At 46.7% G+C, this 18,050-nt stretch overlaps 1 protein-coding gene across 1 annotated transcript; it reads right to left on the bottom strand.

Moving 5' to 3' along the window:
- Positions 1-2,222: 2,222 nt before the first annotated feature.
- LOC307219164 (uncharacterized protein) lies at positions 2,223-11,814 on the bottom strand (the record flags this gene model as incomplete). The annotated part of the gene is made up of 7 exons (XM_079982166.1): positions 11,565-11,814; positions 11,214-11,340; positions 9,601-9,688; positions 6,194-6,301; positions 4,135-4,260; positions 3,247-3,430; positions 2,223-2,294 (listed from the first exon to the last, which is right to left on the bottom strand). Exons 2-7 carry the CDS (start codon positions 11,320-11,322, stop codon positions 2,223-2,225), a joined length of 687 nt encoding a protein of 228 aa, XP_079838292.1. The 5' UTR covers positions 11,323-11,340; positions 11,565-11,814.
- Between the last annotated feature and the right edge of the window lie 6,236 nt (positions 11,815-18,050).

The raw sequence follows: 18,050 nt of genomic DNA, 5'->3' as shown, positions 1-18,050 counted from the left end.
GTTCCCACCCTCTCAGCTGACCCAGGGGCGGGGTGGGCAGGACCAGCCACAAGAAGGAGGCCAACACGTCGCTCCAGCCATGAAGGTCCAGCCTGGGCACAGCTTGCGGCCCCGCAACTCCGGCCTCAATGAGGAATCCTGTCATGGGCACCCCCTCAGAAATTTGTGCCCGGGGCCATGGTCCCCCTGGCGCCCCCCAAGCTATGCCTTGGGGTCCCTTCCCCCTACAATTCTATGAGCAAGACAGTTCCAGCCTCTGCAGCAGCAAGGAGGTGACCCTATTATATTGGTATGCGCCACCCCAATCTCCTCGTGGGAAGAGACTCCAGGGGGTTCCAGATGCTTCATAGAATCATAGAATTGTGGCATTGGAAGGGAACCCAAAGGTCATCCCTGCAATGCTTGCCCGGGTTCAGTTTCCTTGGAGCGAAGTTCAGTGGCTTTATGGCTTTATTTTCACTTATATGAGTCCAAGATGGAGTGGCTCACAGCATTAGTTGTGGCTCTCCCAACCTGGCTCATTCTTTCGGGATGCTTTGGGGACGATTGATTGGCAGCAAAGGTCCTTGTCCCGCAAAGATTAGTACCGCAATAGAATCCTCTGGTTCTAGCTAGGGCTGGGCGATATATCAATCTATAATCCAAAACCGGTTTGAAGTCCATATCATGATGTCGGTTCCATAATTTCTGGCCTGGCAGTTTATTGTGAATCATGATGTGTGTTAGCTCAGGGTGATGTATCATCCCAAACTGGTTTGAAGTCTATATTGTGATATTGGTTTCGTAATTTCTGACCTGCCAATATATTGTGAATCTGTGTGCGCTATCCAAAAATCACGATGCGGGGAAAACTGTGAAGCCAGCCGATGCCTGTACATAAAAGGTAAAGGGACCCCTGACCATTAGGTCCAGTCGTGGCCGACTCTGGGGTTGCAGTGCTCATCTCGCTTTACTGGCTGAGGGAGCCGATGTACAGCTTCCAGGTGAGGTGGCCAGCATGACTAAACCACTTCTGGCGAACCAGAGCATTGCACGGAAACGCCATTTACCTTCCCGCCAGAGTGGTACCTATTTATCTACTTGCACTTTGACGTGCTTTCGAACTGCTAGGTCGGCAGGAGCCGGGACCCAGCAACGGGAGCTCACCCCATTGCGGGGATTCGAACCACCAACCTTCCAATCGGCAAGTCCTAGGCTCTGTGGTTTACCCACAGCGCCACCCACGTATGCCTGTACGTAGCTTGATCCTTATTTCAGGCAGAGTGATTATCAGTATATTGCAATGTTTCGCTGGTGATATATCACAATCTTGAGATATCACCCGGCCCTAATTCTAGCCCTCCCTCCCTGTGTCCATCATTCAGACTGACCCCCTCTGAGCCTGTCACAAGCCTCTACTCACCACAAAAGGGAAATCCAAGTAGCCGGAATTGATTTGAGGCGGATAGGGCCTTGTGCAGATGTACTGGCAGCCTGTGAAGAACGGCGTTGGCGCTGGGGGAGAAAGATTGGGAGTTTTCCAAAGCTGGACCACAAAGCACAACAGAACAAAAGCCGAAGCAGGGATGGCTGGCAGCTCTTGGGACTGATGGGGCAGGAGGCAGGGAGTCAGGCAGTAGGTGGCGCCAGAGAAGCAATATCAGGCAGAGGCCACACAGTCTGGTCTCCATCTTGCCCCCTGCTGAGTTCTGCAAGGGACAGCACTGAGACTAAAGGGGGGGGGGAGAGAGGCGGGACCAACCTCTGGGCTAGAAGTACATGATCGGCAGGGAGTTCTGAAGAATAGGGACTTTCACCCCAAAAATCCAAATGAAACTTTTTCCTCTTAAAACCTCTACTTCAAAAACAGAAAAAGGAGAATCCCAGGGCTGGGAACCAAAGACCTATTTAATGCTAGACCTCATTTTGGACCCTCAAACCATCAGCTTTAGCCTCCTCCCTGGTGACCTCATTCCTAATGCCGTTTTGTGTCCTCCGCGTTGGCCAAAACCCATTTGCGTTCATTTTCAGAGAAGAGTTCAGCTACGTTATTGGTTTCTGCAGTGGCCAACTCTGGCCATCACTGGGTTACTGTGAAGGCGTAGAGTTTTACCTTACACTGGCTAAATATCATCTTATTGTGCCTGTTGTAGACATTCTAATCTTTTGCATAGCACTTTGGGATTTTTTAAAAATATCAAAGCGACTCGTAAGTCTTTTAAGTAAACGAGTGGTGCACCCCATTAGCGCTTACAAAGTTGCAAGTCAAGGACGATGTTCAGTCGCGTCATTATGTTCGGGGCTTGGCCACAGACCTGCAGAAAAAGAGAAGGTCCAGTGGGTCAGAACTTTGGAACTCCCTGCCACTTGAGATCAAGCAGGTGCCTTCATGTACCCTTTTGGGGACCTCCTAGATGTGGGATGTGATCCACTGGAGCAGTCAAGTACAACATTACCTGTATTGCTAGAGTGGATATACAGGGGATGATCGTCCAGCCAGTCAAACTTCCTGTTCCACTGGTCTGGAGTGTCCTCCCTCTGCATGTGACCTGGGAGATGGGCACAGCCCTGGCTGACTCCATAAAAGAGCCGAATCACGCAGCCATTTTAAGCTTTCTCTCTCACACACATTCACCTGCTCTCTTGCTTGCTGATCTCTTACTGCAGTGCTGCTCTCCTGCGGCCATTTTGTTCTCTTAATGTAATTTTGCTGTCTGCTGGCTGTCAGCCAGCAGCACAGGAGCTCAATCTCCATGTGAGACGAACTCACAGGTTGTTATGTAACTATCAGCTAAAGCCTGCCTTTCAGGGATCAAATCGTGAACTGAAATGTGAGTAAACTTCTTCAAAATAAATTGAAAGAATTGATGCTTTTGAAGTCTGGTGCTGGAGGCGACTCTTGAGAGTCCCACGGACTGTAAGAAGATCCAACCTCTCCATTCCGAAGCAAATCAGCCCTGAGTGCTCACTGGGAGGACAGATCCTGAAGCTGAGGCTCCAAGACTTTGGCCACCTCATGAGAAGAGAAGACTCCCTGGAAAAGACCCTGATGTGGGGAAAGATGGAGGGCACAAGGAGAAGGGGACGACGGAGGACGAGATGGTTGGACAGTGTTCTCGAAGCTGCTAACATGAGTTTGACCAAACTGTGGGAGGCAGTGGAATACAGGAGTGCCTGTTGTGCTCTAGTCCATGGGGTCACAAAGAGTCGGACACAACTAAATGACTAAACAACAACAACAAGAAAGCATAGATGCAGAAGAGACACCAGATTCCCCTGAAGAGAGCATTGCAGAGGCAGAGGCCTCCCATCAACTGAATTTGCTTCATGCTTTTTGGAACCTCTTTGTTGATGTGGGGCTGCTAGCAGAGGAAAAATAAAATGCTCTGTGAGACCTACCACAGGATCCAGCACAGAGGCCAGGATTTTCGCCACTGCTGGCAGCTGCAAACTACAAGAAAAAAAAAGCAGGAATTAAGTTCTTTGGAATCCTGCTCCTCTTTCCCTTCTTCATATTCTGTTGCTATTACTCATTTCATTTATGCATCGCTTCCCATAACTGCAATTGAACCAGCCCCCCGGCAGAGATCCCCCTTGTGCCCTGCCCGGGGGGGGGGGGGTGCTGGAGAGCATGGAGGGTGAGGATCAGATCCTGCTTCCTCATGGCCGGCCCAGCAGCTCTTGCAGAAATTGGGTTAGGGTTGGGTTGCAATACTCTCCAGGAATGGGGTGCAGGAGTGAGCCCCTGCCCCATTGCAGCAGTGTGCTCCCTCCGCACCACACCCCTGGGGGGGGCACCTTGCAGACCCCTCCTGGGCAGCATTTTCATGCACTCCACCCCTGCATGGAAGCTGTAGCCCTTTGCCTTTCCGGGTCTTTCTTCTTGGGCGATGCCTCGTAGCCGAGGAAGACTGTCTTCCATAAACACGGTTTGACCAGTGAGCCCATAAGTGACTGTGGAGGCCACTTCTGGACCCACAACTCCTTCCACAGTGGAACATGCTGCTTTCCTAGATCTGGTGATAGACCTGCTTGGAATCTCACACACCTTTGACGGCTCAGGGCTTTCCCCCTTGTTGTGGGAAAGAGAGGCGCTCGACCCACCCCCGCCTGTCCCGTCCCCCCGCCAAGGAAAGGAAGTTGAGCGTCACCTACTCGATCAGCTGGTCTACTTTGACTTCCACGTACTCCGAAGAGCAGGTGCCGATGCTCAGCCCCAAAGGTACCACCGTCAGCCGGACGGTAGCACAAAATGCGACGCTCACTGTGGCCGGTAGAATCCTAAGCAGAGAGGAGAGGAAGGTCAGCTGCTATCCATCCCTGATTTGAGAGGCGAGGCTGAAACGAGGGCTGGGGGTTCAAGGGCCCGGCAGGCGCTGATGCAGCACTATGGCTGCCCCCACCACCCCAGACGAGGAACGGCTCAGTGGCCAGGCGTGCGCTCTGAACACAAATGGTCCCAGGTTCAAATCTTGGCATCTTCAGATAAGACTGGAGAACTTCTACCAGTAATGGAGCAGAATCAGATTTAGGGCATTGCCGGTGGTTCCTCCGTGCAGGGTGCCCAGCCAAGGGGGCACAGAATTGTGCAGATCTATAATGGAGAAGATCCATTTGGGGCAGCCAAATTTGGGGCTTGCACAGGGCGCCATATTGGAGGAATCAAATGAATCAAATGGGATTTAGCTGCCCCAGCATCTCTGGCATCCCTTCACCCCCCCCCTCCCGTGATGGGTGAATCATTGCAAAAGGCAGCAGTTTACTGGAAAGGAATAAGGAAGTGATCTTATCTTGAGAGGGGAACTAATCTTGAAATTTGCTTATAAATCATGTTCCCCAGCAGAGGAACCAGTGGGGTGGAATTCTTGTGATCTTCTTCCTTGCTTGTAAAAATTTTATAATCTTGCCTTGGAAATGCTCATATATCATGCAACAATATTACAGGGTGGAACGCCCTCCCATCAGATGTCAAAGAGATAAACAACTACCTGACATTCAGAAGACATCTTAAGGCAGCCCTATTCAGGGAAGTTTTTAATGTGTGATATTTTAGTGTTTTTTGGTTTCTATGGAAGCCGCCCAGAGTGGCTGGGGAAACCCAGCCAGATGGGCGGGGTACAAATAAATAAATAAATAAATAAATAAATAAATAAATAAATAATAATAATAATAATTATTACAAAAGATTACCTCCCCCCCCCCAAGATTTAAGAGCCAATATTTTCAGCCTATTAAAGTGCTCAAGGAAATGGAATCTGTAAAATATAGCCACTAATTTTACTCTTTGGTTTAATTTGCATGCAAAAGCCAGGAAAATGTCATTAGAAATGCTCCTCTAGACAAAGGCGAGAAATGTCAAACTGTTTTTATTCCCTTCTCTTCTGCTCAATATTTCTTAGATGATAGATAGATGATAGATAGATAGATAGATAGATGATAGATAGATAGATAGATATAGATAGATATAGATAGAGATACTTATTCAAAGATATACAAAAATACAAACCCACAGCAAAGTATATTTTTGTAATATACGGAATTAAAACAGCTACTTAATTGGGGGGAAGGAACAAAGGCAGAAAGAACGAAAAGAAAGGAAAGGCCTTAAGAGAAAGAGAAAGAAGAGAACGATGGCCATATTATGAAGGTCCATCCAGAGCGTAGACAGCATGCAGTTAGATGACCAGGCAAAAAGCAGCTCCCGATCTTTCTATGTGCCTTTAGCCATGCTGTCAGGGGATGATGTGAAATGACAAATCATCTGGAGAGCCACCCTCCCATCTGATTTTTCTTTAGTGCTCTTAAATGCAAGACAGAGGGTGTCAGGAGTCAGGCCATGTATTCCTTTCACTCATTCTCCTGCATATTTCATCTTGGCATGTAGAGATGTTCCTTCACTTGCCTACTGAGCAAAGGCCAGGTTTGCCCCTTTTCACCTCTGGGGTTGCCTTTCCCACCCAGCCAGAGCAGCCTGGCCCCTTATGCCCAGCAGGCACCACGGGAACAGCAAGAGCTTTTCTGGAAGGGAAGGGGGTGCCAAGAGATCAGCACCCCCCTGTCCTCAAACCAGAGGTCACGGCCAAGGGGAGAGTCCTGCCGTGCGGGAGCAGCCGGGCAGAGCGGGCGCAAAGGCTTTTGCGGTTTTGTCTTTGCAACTTTAGGCAACGAAGGGTCTCCCAAATCTGCCCAGGGACCCGGGATGTATCTTACTCACAGCAAAGAGCACTTGATCTGGACCCTGAGGCACACAACCACGTCCACGCCATAGGGCGGCCTGAAAGCCACGCTCACACGCTCAGACTTCAGGACATCAAATCGGCAGCTGCAGAAATGGAAAAGGAACTGTTAGGAGGGGGCTGAGCAGCGCCAGCCAAAGTTTCCACGACCCAAGGCAAACACGCTCCTTGCGACACAACCCTTTGCCAGCCATTTCCATTGCGGACAAGGGATCTTCCGGCTGTGGTCATCGCAAGCTCCAGTGTGTCAGCATTTACTACTCTGCAACTGCGTGTGACCATCAAAAGCAAAAAAGGAAGGAGACTGCCCAAGTATTGGGGTCTTGGGTTTTTTACCCCCATGCAGATATATGCACCTTTGAAGCAATTCATTAAGAGATATGGGCCACATAATCTCCTGCAATGATTTTGCAAAGTTTTTTGCAGATAAAGTCGCTCAGATTCGGCAAGAGGTAGACTCCATTGTGGGAGCAGGGCCAGGGCGGGAGAGTGCTAGAGTCCTGTCTAGTCAAGTGGCGTGGGATCAATTCCAATCTGCTACTTCCGAGGATGTGGACAGGCTGCTTGGGCGAGTGAAACCAACCACCTGTCTCCTTGATCCTTGCCCATCCTGGCTTATAAAAGCTAGCCGGGAAGGACTGGGCGATGGGCTTCGTGGGGTGGTGAATGCTTCCCTCCGTGAGGGAGCCTTCCCAGACCCGCTGAAAGAGGCGGTCATTAAACCGCTTCTTAAAAAACCATCTTTAGATGCGGCCACGATGGCCAGCTATTGCCCAGTCTCAAATCTTCCATTCTTGGGCAAGGTGACTGAGCTGGTGGTTGCTGGACAACTCCAGGCACACCTGGAAGAAGCGGACCATTTGGCTCCCTTCCAGTCGGGATTCAGGCCCCATCATGAGATTGAAACTGCCTTGGTCGCACTGGTCGATGATCTCCAGCAGGCTAGGGACAAAGGTGAGAGCTGTTTCCTCAACCATCAACCATAACATCCTTTTGGACTATCTAGAGGGGCTGGGAGCTGGGGGCACTGTTATACAGTGGTTCCGCTCCTTCCTTCTGGGCTGTGTTCAGAAAGTGGTAGTGGGGAATGAGTGTTCAGACCCCTGGGCTCTCACTTGTGGGGTGCCTCAGGGTTCTGTCCTCTCCCCCATGCTTTTCAACATTTACATGCAGTCGCTGGGAGAGATCATCAAGGGGTTTGGGCTGGGTGTTCATCAGTATGCGGATGATACCCAGCTCTACCTCCCTTTCAAATCAGAACCAGTGAAGGTGGTGAAGGTCCTGTGTGAGTGCCTGGAGGCAGTTGGAGGATGGATGGCGGCTAACAGATTGAGGTTGAATCCTGACAAGACAAAAGTACTATTATTGGGGGACAGGAGGTGGGCAGGTGTGGAGGACTCCCTGGTCTTGAATGGGGTAACTGTGCCCCTGAAGGACCAGGTGCACAGCCTGGGAGTCATTCTGGACTCACAGCTGTTCATGGAGGCGCAGGTTAACTCTGTGTCCAGGGCAGCTGTTTATCAGCTCCATCTGGTACGCAGGCTGAGACCCTATCTGCCCGCAAACTGTGTCACCAGAGTGGTGCATGCTCTAGTTATCTCTCACTTGGACTACTGCAATGCGCTCTATGTGGGGCTCCCTTTGAAGGTGACCCAGAAACTACAACTAATCCAGAATGCGGCAGCTAGACTGGTGACTGGGAGTGGCCGCCAAGACCACATAACACCGGTCTTGAAAGACCTACATTGGCTCCCAGTATGTCTCCAGGCACAATTCAAAGTGTTGGTGCTGACCTTTAAAGCCCTAAATGGCCTCAGTCCAGTAGACCTGAAGGAGCGTCTCCACCCCCATCGTTCTCCCCAGACACTGAGGTCCAGCTCTGAGGGCCTTCTGGCGGTTCCCTTGCTGTGAGATGCAGGCAACCAGGCAGAGGGCCATCTCGGTGGTGGCACCCACCCTGTGGAACGCCCTCCCACCAGATGTCAAAGAGAAGAACAACTACCAGACTTTTAGAAGACATCTGAAGGCAGCTCTGTTTAGGGAAGCTTTTAATGTTTAATAGACTATTGTATTTTAATATTCTGTTGGAAGCCGCCCAGAGTGGCTGGGGAAACCCAGCCAGATGGGTGGGGTATAAATAATAAATTATTATTATTATTATTATTATTATTAAGCATCTGATTAATTTGCAAAGTTCTATTCAGGTGGGTGACAGCCATTGTTTTAGAGACCAATGGTTCCCAAAGTGGGCAGTACTTGTAGGAATGTTTATAGATGCTAGGAGAGGATCTATTTATTGGATATTATCCTTCCATGCTCACATTTGTGAGTTCAGCAGAGTGCCATTCCTTTGCAGCTTAAAAGGGAAGCTTTGATAGGCCAGCTCTAGCCTTGAAGTTTCAGTAATCCAAGATGCTTTAAGGCAGACTGGATTCTCCTGGTATTTCCCTTTTCTTCGGTCTCTCTTCTTAAGAGACTCCACTGGCATCCATCAATAATCAATTCTGGGACCATAGTCTTTGTACGGATATGTATAGATGCTAGGAGAGGGACTGCCACCAGGGGGCAGTGGGATTACCCAGGGTGGGGCGCTAAGAGGCAAGGAGGTGTTGGGGGGGGGGGCGCTGGAGTTGCAAAAGACTTATCAGACTTTGAAAATCTGGCATCACTGGATAACATTCATCCATTTGATTGAACAGCTTCATTTGGATTTTGAATAAATGTACAAGTCATCATGACAGTTTTGAATTTCACTGTGTTGTTCTTCTTAGTAGGTCATGCAAACCACCATTCTGAATAAGGCTTTCTAGAGGGTAAGGCAAGGGGCATTGGGGATGGGTTTATGGAGCTGTTTGCTCCAGTGGCATGGCTTTAACCAGCCTCTTTTGTTTCAGAAAGAATGGAGTCTGAAACTAGCTGTTGTCTCCTCTACTTTTACCTTTTATAACTAAGCAACATTTTAAACTGCCTGTGCATCTTTTCTGACTGCTGTATGGAAAAGCACATGAACCTGACCTTTGGACAGTTTGTAAGTAAAGCACTTTATGACTTACCGGACATGTGGCCTCTCTCTGTGCTAGGGAAGTGGGATAGCTTGGGGAAAGCTTTTAAAAGGGGACGTTGTGCGACTCACCAGAAGGACACATTAGAAAGGTTTCACAGCCTATATTTCTACACTTCTCTTTGCTGCGTGTTTTGCCATGCTACATCTCTGCTGGGGTCGGGGGGGGGTGGTCTTTTCACCAAAGAACTCTTGCCCCAAACTTGGGTCTTGGCTTTCAGAATTCCAAGAGAAAAAAGAACCCGGAGCAACATGGAGAGGGGAGCTTGTCTCCCATAAAAGCATCTAAACTAATGACTTCCTGGCAGGTCCTTAGTTACTCACCCAACCAGGCCAGGAAGGGCGGGGCCAGGGAGCTGCTGGATAGGACCTTGCAGGAATTGCGCCCAGTAATCTTTTGTGGAAAGGCAATCTGTAAAGACAACACAAACAGGAGATTATTGAAGAAGGGAGAGGCAAGGACCAGGTTCTTCAATGCCCTGGAACAAGGCAGGGTTGGTGCAAGCCAGCAGTCTTCCACCTTCAGCATTAGGAAAGTCGTGGCTGTGAGAAAAGGTGAAACTACGGTAATATATGAGGTAGACTCATGACATGCAAAGCGAGATATGTCAAGCCTTTATTTGCTGTGGCGTACAGCTATTTGCAATCCTTGTTTTGCTGATTTCATTTAATATTCTAATTTTCTGAGATTGTTTATTTGAGGTTTTCATCAGCTGTACACCATGATCATCACAATTATAACAAATAAAGGCTTGACATATCTCGCGTTGCGTGTCATGAGTCTATCTCATATATTAGTTTCACCTTTTCAGTTGAATTTCTGAAATTAATGAACTTTTCCACGATATTCTAATTTTCCATGTTTCACTTGTATATAGGTAAAGGTAAAGGTACCCCTGCCCGTACGGGCCAGTCTTGACAGACTCTGGGGTTGTGCGCCCATCTCACTCAAGAGGCCGGGGGCCAGCGCTGTCCGGAGACACTTCCGGGTCACATGGCCAGCGTGACATCGCTGCTCTGGCGAGCCAGAGCCGCACACGGAAACGCCGTTTACCTTCCCGCTGGTAAGCGGTCCCTATTTATCTACTTGCACCCGGAGGTGCTTTCGAACTGCTAGGTTGGCAGGCGCTGGGACCGAGCAGCGGGAGCGCACCCCGCCGCAGGGATTCGAACCGCCGACCTTTCGATTGGCAAGTCCTAGGCGCTGAGGCTTTAACCCACAGCGCCACCTGCGTTCCCTTCACTTGTATATAAAGCTGTATAAAAAAATTATAATGAGGTCAGCTAGCTCTTACAGAAAGATGCCGTTCTTAATTGCCTGCTCAAGCCTGATGGAATAATTGCAAAAGTTTTCAGCAGGTATCTGGAAGTTGGAACGCCTGGCTGAGCCTTGCCCACCTGGGAAGGGAACCCATCTAGGAGAAGGAAAACGGTCACCCTAAACCTCCACTGCCTTGCAGGGCATCTTTGGGAGAAGAAAAGGCTCTGCTTTCCTCTGGACCACATCAGTGGGGCCTCTGGGCATCTCAGGACCTCCAAACACACTGCCCAGTCTTGTGCCCCAGAGGTCGCTTTGGTGCTGCTAATGCAGCAGTTGGACTTCACACTCCAATGTCTCTGAAGACAGACAGATGCCAACCACAACCCTATAGATGCCACACAGCTTCAGAATGCCTTAAAGGTCGTAGCTGGTGGTGCACAAGGAAAGGTGGAGGCCCAGGAACTCTCTGCACCCTCGCAAGACTACAGTTCCCCTTGTTCTCTGAGGGAGGGGAGGCATGGCAAGGAACCATGTCTGGAACCTGTTCGTATGGGTTGTTGTTGCATCCGAGAAACACACCAAGCGTTGAGCTACCTGGGGGTTTTCTGCAAAATAAATAAATGGTTGGCTTGGGGATTTTAAGCGTCACATCTGCAGTAAGGGCAGCTTCACTTACAGTTTTCCAGCCCGGTTTGAGTGACTCTGCAGCCGCTGATGCCCAAGGCGCCATGGAAGGAGAGGACAACACTCAGAAGGGCGACACTCAGAAGGACGGTCTGGGCCATGGCGGCTTCTGCAGCAACCTGGAGAAAGAGAGGCAGCCAAAATGCATCAAAGGGCTTTGTTTGGCCTCCTTCATTAAAGCAACACGTCTCTAGCTCACAATTTGAAATGAAAGTATGCTTAATTACTGTTGAAAATGATATGTTGCAAAAATTTTTTTAAATTATATTTTAAAAAAGAAGACCCCCTTCCAAGTCTACCCCACTACTTTATCTCGAACCACCCCTCCTCCCAGTCCCCTTACCTTCTGTTGCTGGTTGATCTGGGCTGGGTGGTTGGTGGCTGCCTTGGACAGCCGTCCCTCAGGTGGCAAAAGGTGTGCATTATATAGACCAGTAAGGCAGGGCCAGTGGAGCCGAATATTAGGAAGGCGTGGCCAAAATAATAGCTCAGAGAGAGGGGTTGCGCTGCAAAGAGCCAAGCCACTTCAGACTGTGAGAAAATGTTGAATGTGCTCCTTAGCTATGAACATGCCATTCAGACCAGGAGCAGCCTTGCTGGTGCACATCATGGGCTATGAACTCAATGCTTGTTGAGTGTGCTGTCTTTAGTGAGCTTAGGGGAGAGAGAGAGAGAGAGAGAGAGAGAGAGAGAGAGAGAGAGAGAGAGAGAGAGAGAAAGAAAAGTCAGGGTTTGCTTTAACAAGTTTCCTCCCCCAAGTTCAACAGGTTGTTTGGCTGCTATCTGCAAAATACATTTCTATCCATTAAGCCTGAAAATACGTTATTTTTCAGCTTCCAGTTTGATGTCATTTGTTCTAGATAAGAATCAGCAGCAGTTTAATTTTGAGGTGGCATCACCAAGCGCTGCAAGCCTGACGAACAGAGGCAGGGAAAAGGTTCCATTAATTCCTGAATTAAAGGCAAACCTATAGAATCTGTGCTTTCCAAGACAATGCGCAAACAGAAATGCTGGAGCCAGCCTTTGGAATTCGCACTTTCCTGACCGTTGCAGTGCTGTTTGCCAGCCCAGGGATGCGTACAAAAACAAATATACCAGGGCAAATTGTGCATAAAAATGCCTGCAGTAGTAAAAACTACAGTGGTACCTCAGGTTACAGACGCTTCAGGTTACAGACTCCGCTAACCCAGAAATAGTATCTCGGGTTAAGAACTTTGCTTCAGGATGAGAACAGAAATTGTGCTCTGGCAGCACGGCAGCAGCAGGAGGCCCCATTAGCTAAACTGGTGCTTCAGGTTAAGAACAGTTTCAGGTTAAGAATGGACCTCCGGAACGAATTAAGTACTTAACCCGAGGTACCACTGTATGATGTTAATGATCAGGGCATGGGCAGAAATGGTTGGTGCCCACCCACTCCAACGCCACTGCTGTGACCAGGACCCCGTATGCTTCAGAATATTTTGGAAAAGGGGGTGATATTGATAGATAGGATTGTAAGTTGTTTTTATATGCAATGACAGCAGCAAGAATATTATTGGCAGAAAAATGGATGCAAGGAGAACTGCCGACGAAAGAAGAATGGAAGATGAAGTTGATGGACTACGCAGAATTAGATAAATTAACAGGAAGGATTCAAAACCTGCGGGGCCAGAGATTCTTAGAAGACTGGATTAAATATATGAACTATTTGAAAAGTAATTGTGATGAGCAGATTACGCTAGTAGGACTGCAAGAGGTTTTGTAAGGTGGATTATTTGAAATATTGCAATAATAATAATAATAATAATAATAATAATAATAATAATAATTTTTATTTATATCCCGCTCTCCCCAGCCGAAGCCAGGCTCAGGGCGGCTAACAACAATAAAACAGTACAAAAGTACAGCACAAACAACACTCTAAAATCATTCGTTATAAAATTAAGACTATGAAGAGAATCATTAGTTAAGGACAATTAAATGTAGTATAGAAACTAAGAAATGCACAATAAGTGATAAAGAACGGAAAATCATCCGAGGTGTTGATGGAAGTCTAAAAAATATTGTATAAGATGAGAAGTTATGTTGTATGACTGTTGGAACTGGTATGTTAAAAAATCAATAAAAATGTATATTTTTTTAAAAATCACAGAATATTTTGGAAAAGGGTTGGATGGAACCAGAGGAGTTGGAGCCGGGATATGGAACGCGGGGCGAGCGAGTGGCGTGAGGTGGAGGTTCGCGATGGCTGACGAGACCAGCAAGGCTCTGGTGGCGCAGCCGGGAGGGGACACCATCTTTGGGGAGGGAACAGAGGTTTCTTAAGCTTTATTTTTCATGCTTTCTCTTTCGCTGCATGCACCGGGTCACCCTCCCACCCTCCCTTATTTTAGGTCTTGTGCGTTGACCTTGCTATGCCTGTCATGGGGTCGTCTGCCGTTGGGGCAGGGGCCTGGTAGGAATTTTGTCCAATTGGTTTTTGCCTACTGTTTTAATTCCGTATATTATAAAAAGATACTTTGCTGTGGGTTTGTATTTTTGTATATCTTTGAATATGTATCAATATATATATATATATATATATATTGATACATATTCAATACATATATATATATATATACATATATACATATATATATATATTTATTTAAAAAATGAGCAAAAGAGAAGGGAATAAAAAAAGTTTGACATTTCTCATCTTTGTCTAGATGAGTTTCTAATGACATTTTCCTGGCTTTTGCATGCAAATTAAATGGAAGAGAAAAATTTTGTGTGTGTTTTATAGATTGTTTGAGCAGACCATGCCATAGTTATGGCCTTGCCCTCATTTTACAGTTTCTGACCTTCTTGTCCAGTGTTCCTTGTTTTTAAATATATTAATAATTTTTTATTGGTTTTTCCACATATTTCCCAGCATATCATCCTTTTAAACAGCATTTCAAAATTTTTGGCTTCTACAGCCTAAGACTTCCTTCAACCTCAACTGATGGTTTTCTAAAATCCTTCCTAATTATGCATTTTGTTACTACAGTTATTGCTATAAATTCAAATCTTAACACCTATTCTTAATTCTTTTCACAATAATGTTTATATCACTCCTTACAAAACTTCTTTTAACCCTATAAGCGATGTCAATTGGTTATAGTTGCTTTCCAAATATGTCAAAAACTTCTTCCATTCCTTTAGGAAAGTCTGGTGCTGCTGGTTCCGAATTTTCCCGGTGAATCTCGCCATCTTAGCCTAGTTCATCAATTTCTCTTGCCACTCGTCTTTCGTGGGCATTTCTTCTTGCTTCCATCTTTGGGCTAACAATATCCTTGCTGCAGTTATCGCATATAAAAACAATTTTTTATCATTCATATGAATTTCTGTACCCACAATACCCAACAGAAGGGCTTCTGGTTTTTAAAACAAATGTATATTTCAATTTTTTTTTCAATTCATTATAAATCATTTCCCAGATGTCCTTCACTTTCGTACATTCCCCCCACATAAGGTAAAAAGTACCCTCCTTTTCTTTACATTTTCAACATTTGTTATCACTTTTGTACATTTTAGCTAACTTCACTGGTGTTCTATGCCACCATTTCTTTCAATGCACTGCAAGCAGTAAATTTTATTCCCTCTTTCCATAATTTTTCCCAATCCTCTATTTGTATATTATGACCAATATCTTTGGCCCAATGAATCATAACCGATTTAACTTCCTCATCTTTCAAATGCCATTCCAATAGTAATTTATCCATTTTAGATAATATTTTAACTCTGTTATTTAATAACTCCAATTCAAATCTTGATTTTGTATATCTGAATCCATTTTTATTTTTATTTTTAACTTCTTTAAACATTTCATTGACTTGACGATCATGCAACCAATCATTCACCATACATTTTACATCATATGGCTTTAGTTTCCATTGGTTCTCCCTCTCTATTACTAATTGTTCTCTTTTTTACATTCATTGCCTCAAGTGGCGAGAGCCACCATGGTGTCTTACGTTCTAATAGATTTTTATATCTATCCCACACCACATACAATGACTTTCAAAATATGCGGCTTCCATAGAAACCAAAAAACACTAAAATATCACACATTAAAAACTTCCCTGAATAGGGCTGCCTTAAGATGTCTTCTGAATGTCAGGTAGTTGTTTATCTCTTTGACATCTGATGGGAGGGCGTTCCACCCTGTAATATTGTTGCATGATATATGAGCATTTCCAAGGCAAGATTATAAAATTTTTACAAGCAAGGAAGAAAATCACAAGAATTCCACCCCACCGGTTCCTCTGCTGGGGAACATGATTTATAAGCAAATTTCAAGATTAGTCCCCCGCTCAAGATCACTTCCTTATTCCTTTCCAGTAAACTGCTGTCTTTTGCAATGATTCACCCATCACGGGAGGGGGGGGGTGAAGGGATGCCAGGGATGCTGGGGCAGCTAAATCCCATTTGATTCATTTGATTCCTCCAATATGGCGCCCTGTGCAACCCCCAAATTTGGCTGCCCTACAACAAGGGGAAAAGCCCTGAGCCATCAAAGGTGTGTGAGATTCCAGCCAAGTCTATCACCAGATCTAGGAAAGCAGCATGTTCCACTGTGGAAGGAGTTGTGGGTCCAGAAGTGGCCTCCACAGTCACTTATGGGCTCACTGGTCAAACTGTGTTTATGGAAGACAGTCTTCCTCGGCTACGAGGCATCGCCCAAGAAGAAAGACCCGGAAAGGCAAAGGGCTACAGCTTCCATGCAGGGGTGGAGTGCATGAAAATGCTGCCCAGGTGGGGTCTGCAAGGTGCCCCCCCCAGGGGTGTGGTGCGGAGGGAGCACACTGCTGCAATGGGGCAGGGGCTCACTCCTGCACCCCATTCCTGGAGAGGGCGCAGCAGTATTGCAACCCAACCCTAACCCAATTTCTGCAAGAGCTGCTGGGCCGGCCATGAGGAAGCAGGATCTGATCCTCACCCTCCATGCTCTCCAGCACCCCCCCCCCCCGGGCAGGGCACAAGGGGGATCTCTGCCGGGGGAGCTGGTTCAATTGCAGTTATGGGAAGCGATGCATAAATGAAATGCAAAAGTCAATCCCTTTGAAAAGTTATCTTTGCATTCCGAAGATGCCATTATTGTTTTGGCAGTGGCGTAGGGTAAAGGTCTGAACATATGAGCAAGTCCTGGGATTTCTGGTGATGGGCCTGAGAGTTTTTTCATAGAATCATAGAATCATAGAGTTGGAAGAGACCACAAGGGCCATCGAGTCCAACCCCCTGCCAAGCAGGAAACACCATCAGAGCACTCCTGACATATGGTTGTCAAGCCTCTGCTTAAAGACCTCCAAAGAAGGAGACTCCACCACACTCCTTGGCAGCAAATTCCACTGTCAAACAGCTCTTACTGTCAGGAAGTTCTTCCTAATGTTTAGGTGGAATCTTCTTTCTTGTAGTTTGGAGCCATTGCTCCGTGTCCGCTTCTCTGGAGCAGCAGAAAACAACCTTTCTCCCTCCTCTATGTGACATCCTTTTATATATTTGAACATGGCTATCATATCACCCCTTAACCTCCTCTTCTCCAGGCTAAACATGCCCAGCTCCCTTAGCCGTTCCTCATAAGGCATCGTTTCCAGGCCTTTGACCATTTTGGTTGCCCTCTTCTGGACACGTTCCAGTTTGTCAGTGTCCTTCTTGAACTGTGGTGCCCAGAACTGGACACAGTACTCCAGGTGAGGTCTGACCAGAGCAGAATACAGTGGCACTATTACTTCCCTTGATCTAGATGCTATACTCCTATTGATGCAGCCCAGAATTGCATTGGCTTTTTTAGCTGCCGCGTCACACTGTTGGCTCATGTCAAGTTTGTGGTCAACCAAGATTCCTAGATCCTTTTCACATGTATTGCTCTCAAGCCAGGTGTCACCCATCTTGTATTTGTGCCTCTCATTTTCTTTTGTTCTTTTTTTGGGAAACCCAGAGTTTACCGCTAAATTGGAAGAAATGTCAGTCTGCGGAAAACCCAACTGACATTTGTTCCGATCTAGCAGTAAACGGCAGGTTTTCCCAGGGAAAGCTGTGGTACAAAAAGTACACTCCAAGACATTGTTGCTGTCTGGCTGTGTGGGTGCTTTTATACTATACGGCTCAACAAAAGTGGGACAGCCGCCCCGTGGCCTCCTGAACACGTGTGCTATGAAAACTTTTGGGATTTCAGCCAGGGCCTGGGGCCTGCAGAAGCTGGAAATGGAGAAGGGCACTCAGCTCAAAGCTTTAGCAAGCAGAAAGAGCATTGAAAGCAGAGTTGTGCCTTAATGCCCAAGATCACCACGAGCTCAAAGAATCACGGCTTCAATATGTTATTTTTTTACTTTGTAAAATCTGCACGCAGTAAAAGACCTCAAAGTGGTTTGCAGAAAGATGAAACAATAAATTGGAGGGGGAAATCGCAAACGAACTTTAAAACACGCAGAAAGTTACAATACTAAAGCAGATACAAATTTGCCTCAACTTTCTAAGCATCTGGATAGGCTTGTCTAAACAAGAATGTTTCTAGTGTGGGAATGTTGTGGGTAACAGGAGAGGATATATTGATTAATATTATGCTTCCTAGCTCATGCTAGCAAGTTTCTTCGTACAGCAGAGTGCATTCCCCTTTACCCAGCTAGAAGCTGGTTGCAGACTTGTTAGAATCTCTTAAGATAATAAGCAATTCAATTTGGCTTGTTCTGTTCGGTTATTCCTGGCAAGACCCCTTTGATCCCTCCAGGCAAATAGAAGGGGAAGAAATGGAGGCAGTGAGAGATTTTACTTTCTTGGGCTCCATGATCACTGCAGATGGTGACAGCAGTCACGAAATGAAAAGACG

The sequence above is a fragment of the Podarcis cretensis genome (genome assembly GCF_951804945.1).
Source record: "Podarcis cretensis genome assembly, chromosome: 6".
Taxonomy (NCBI): domain Eukaryota; kingdom Metazoa; phylum Chordata; class Lepidosauria; order Squamata; family Lacertidae; genus Podarcis; species Podarcis cretensis.
Note: the sequence above shows the minus strand (reverse complement) of the source record. Positions and strands in the feature narration are given on the sequence as shown.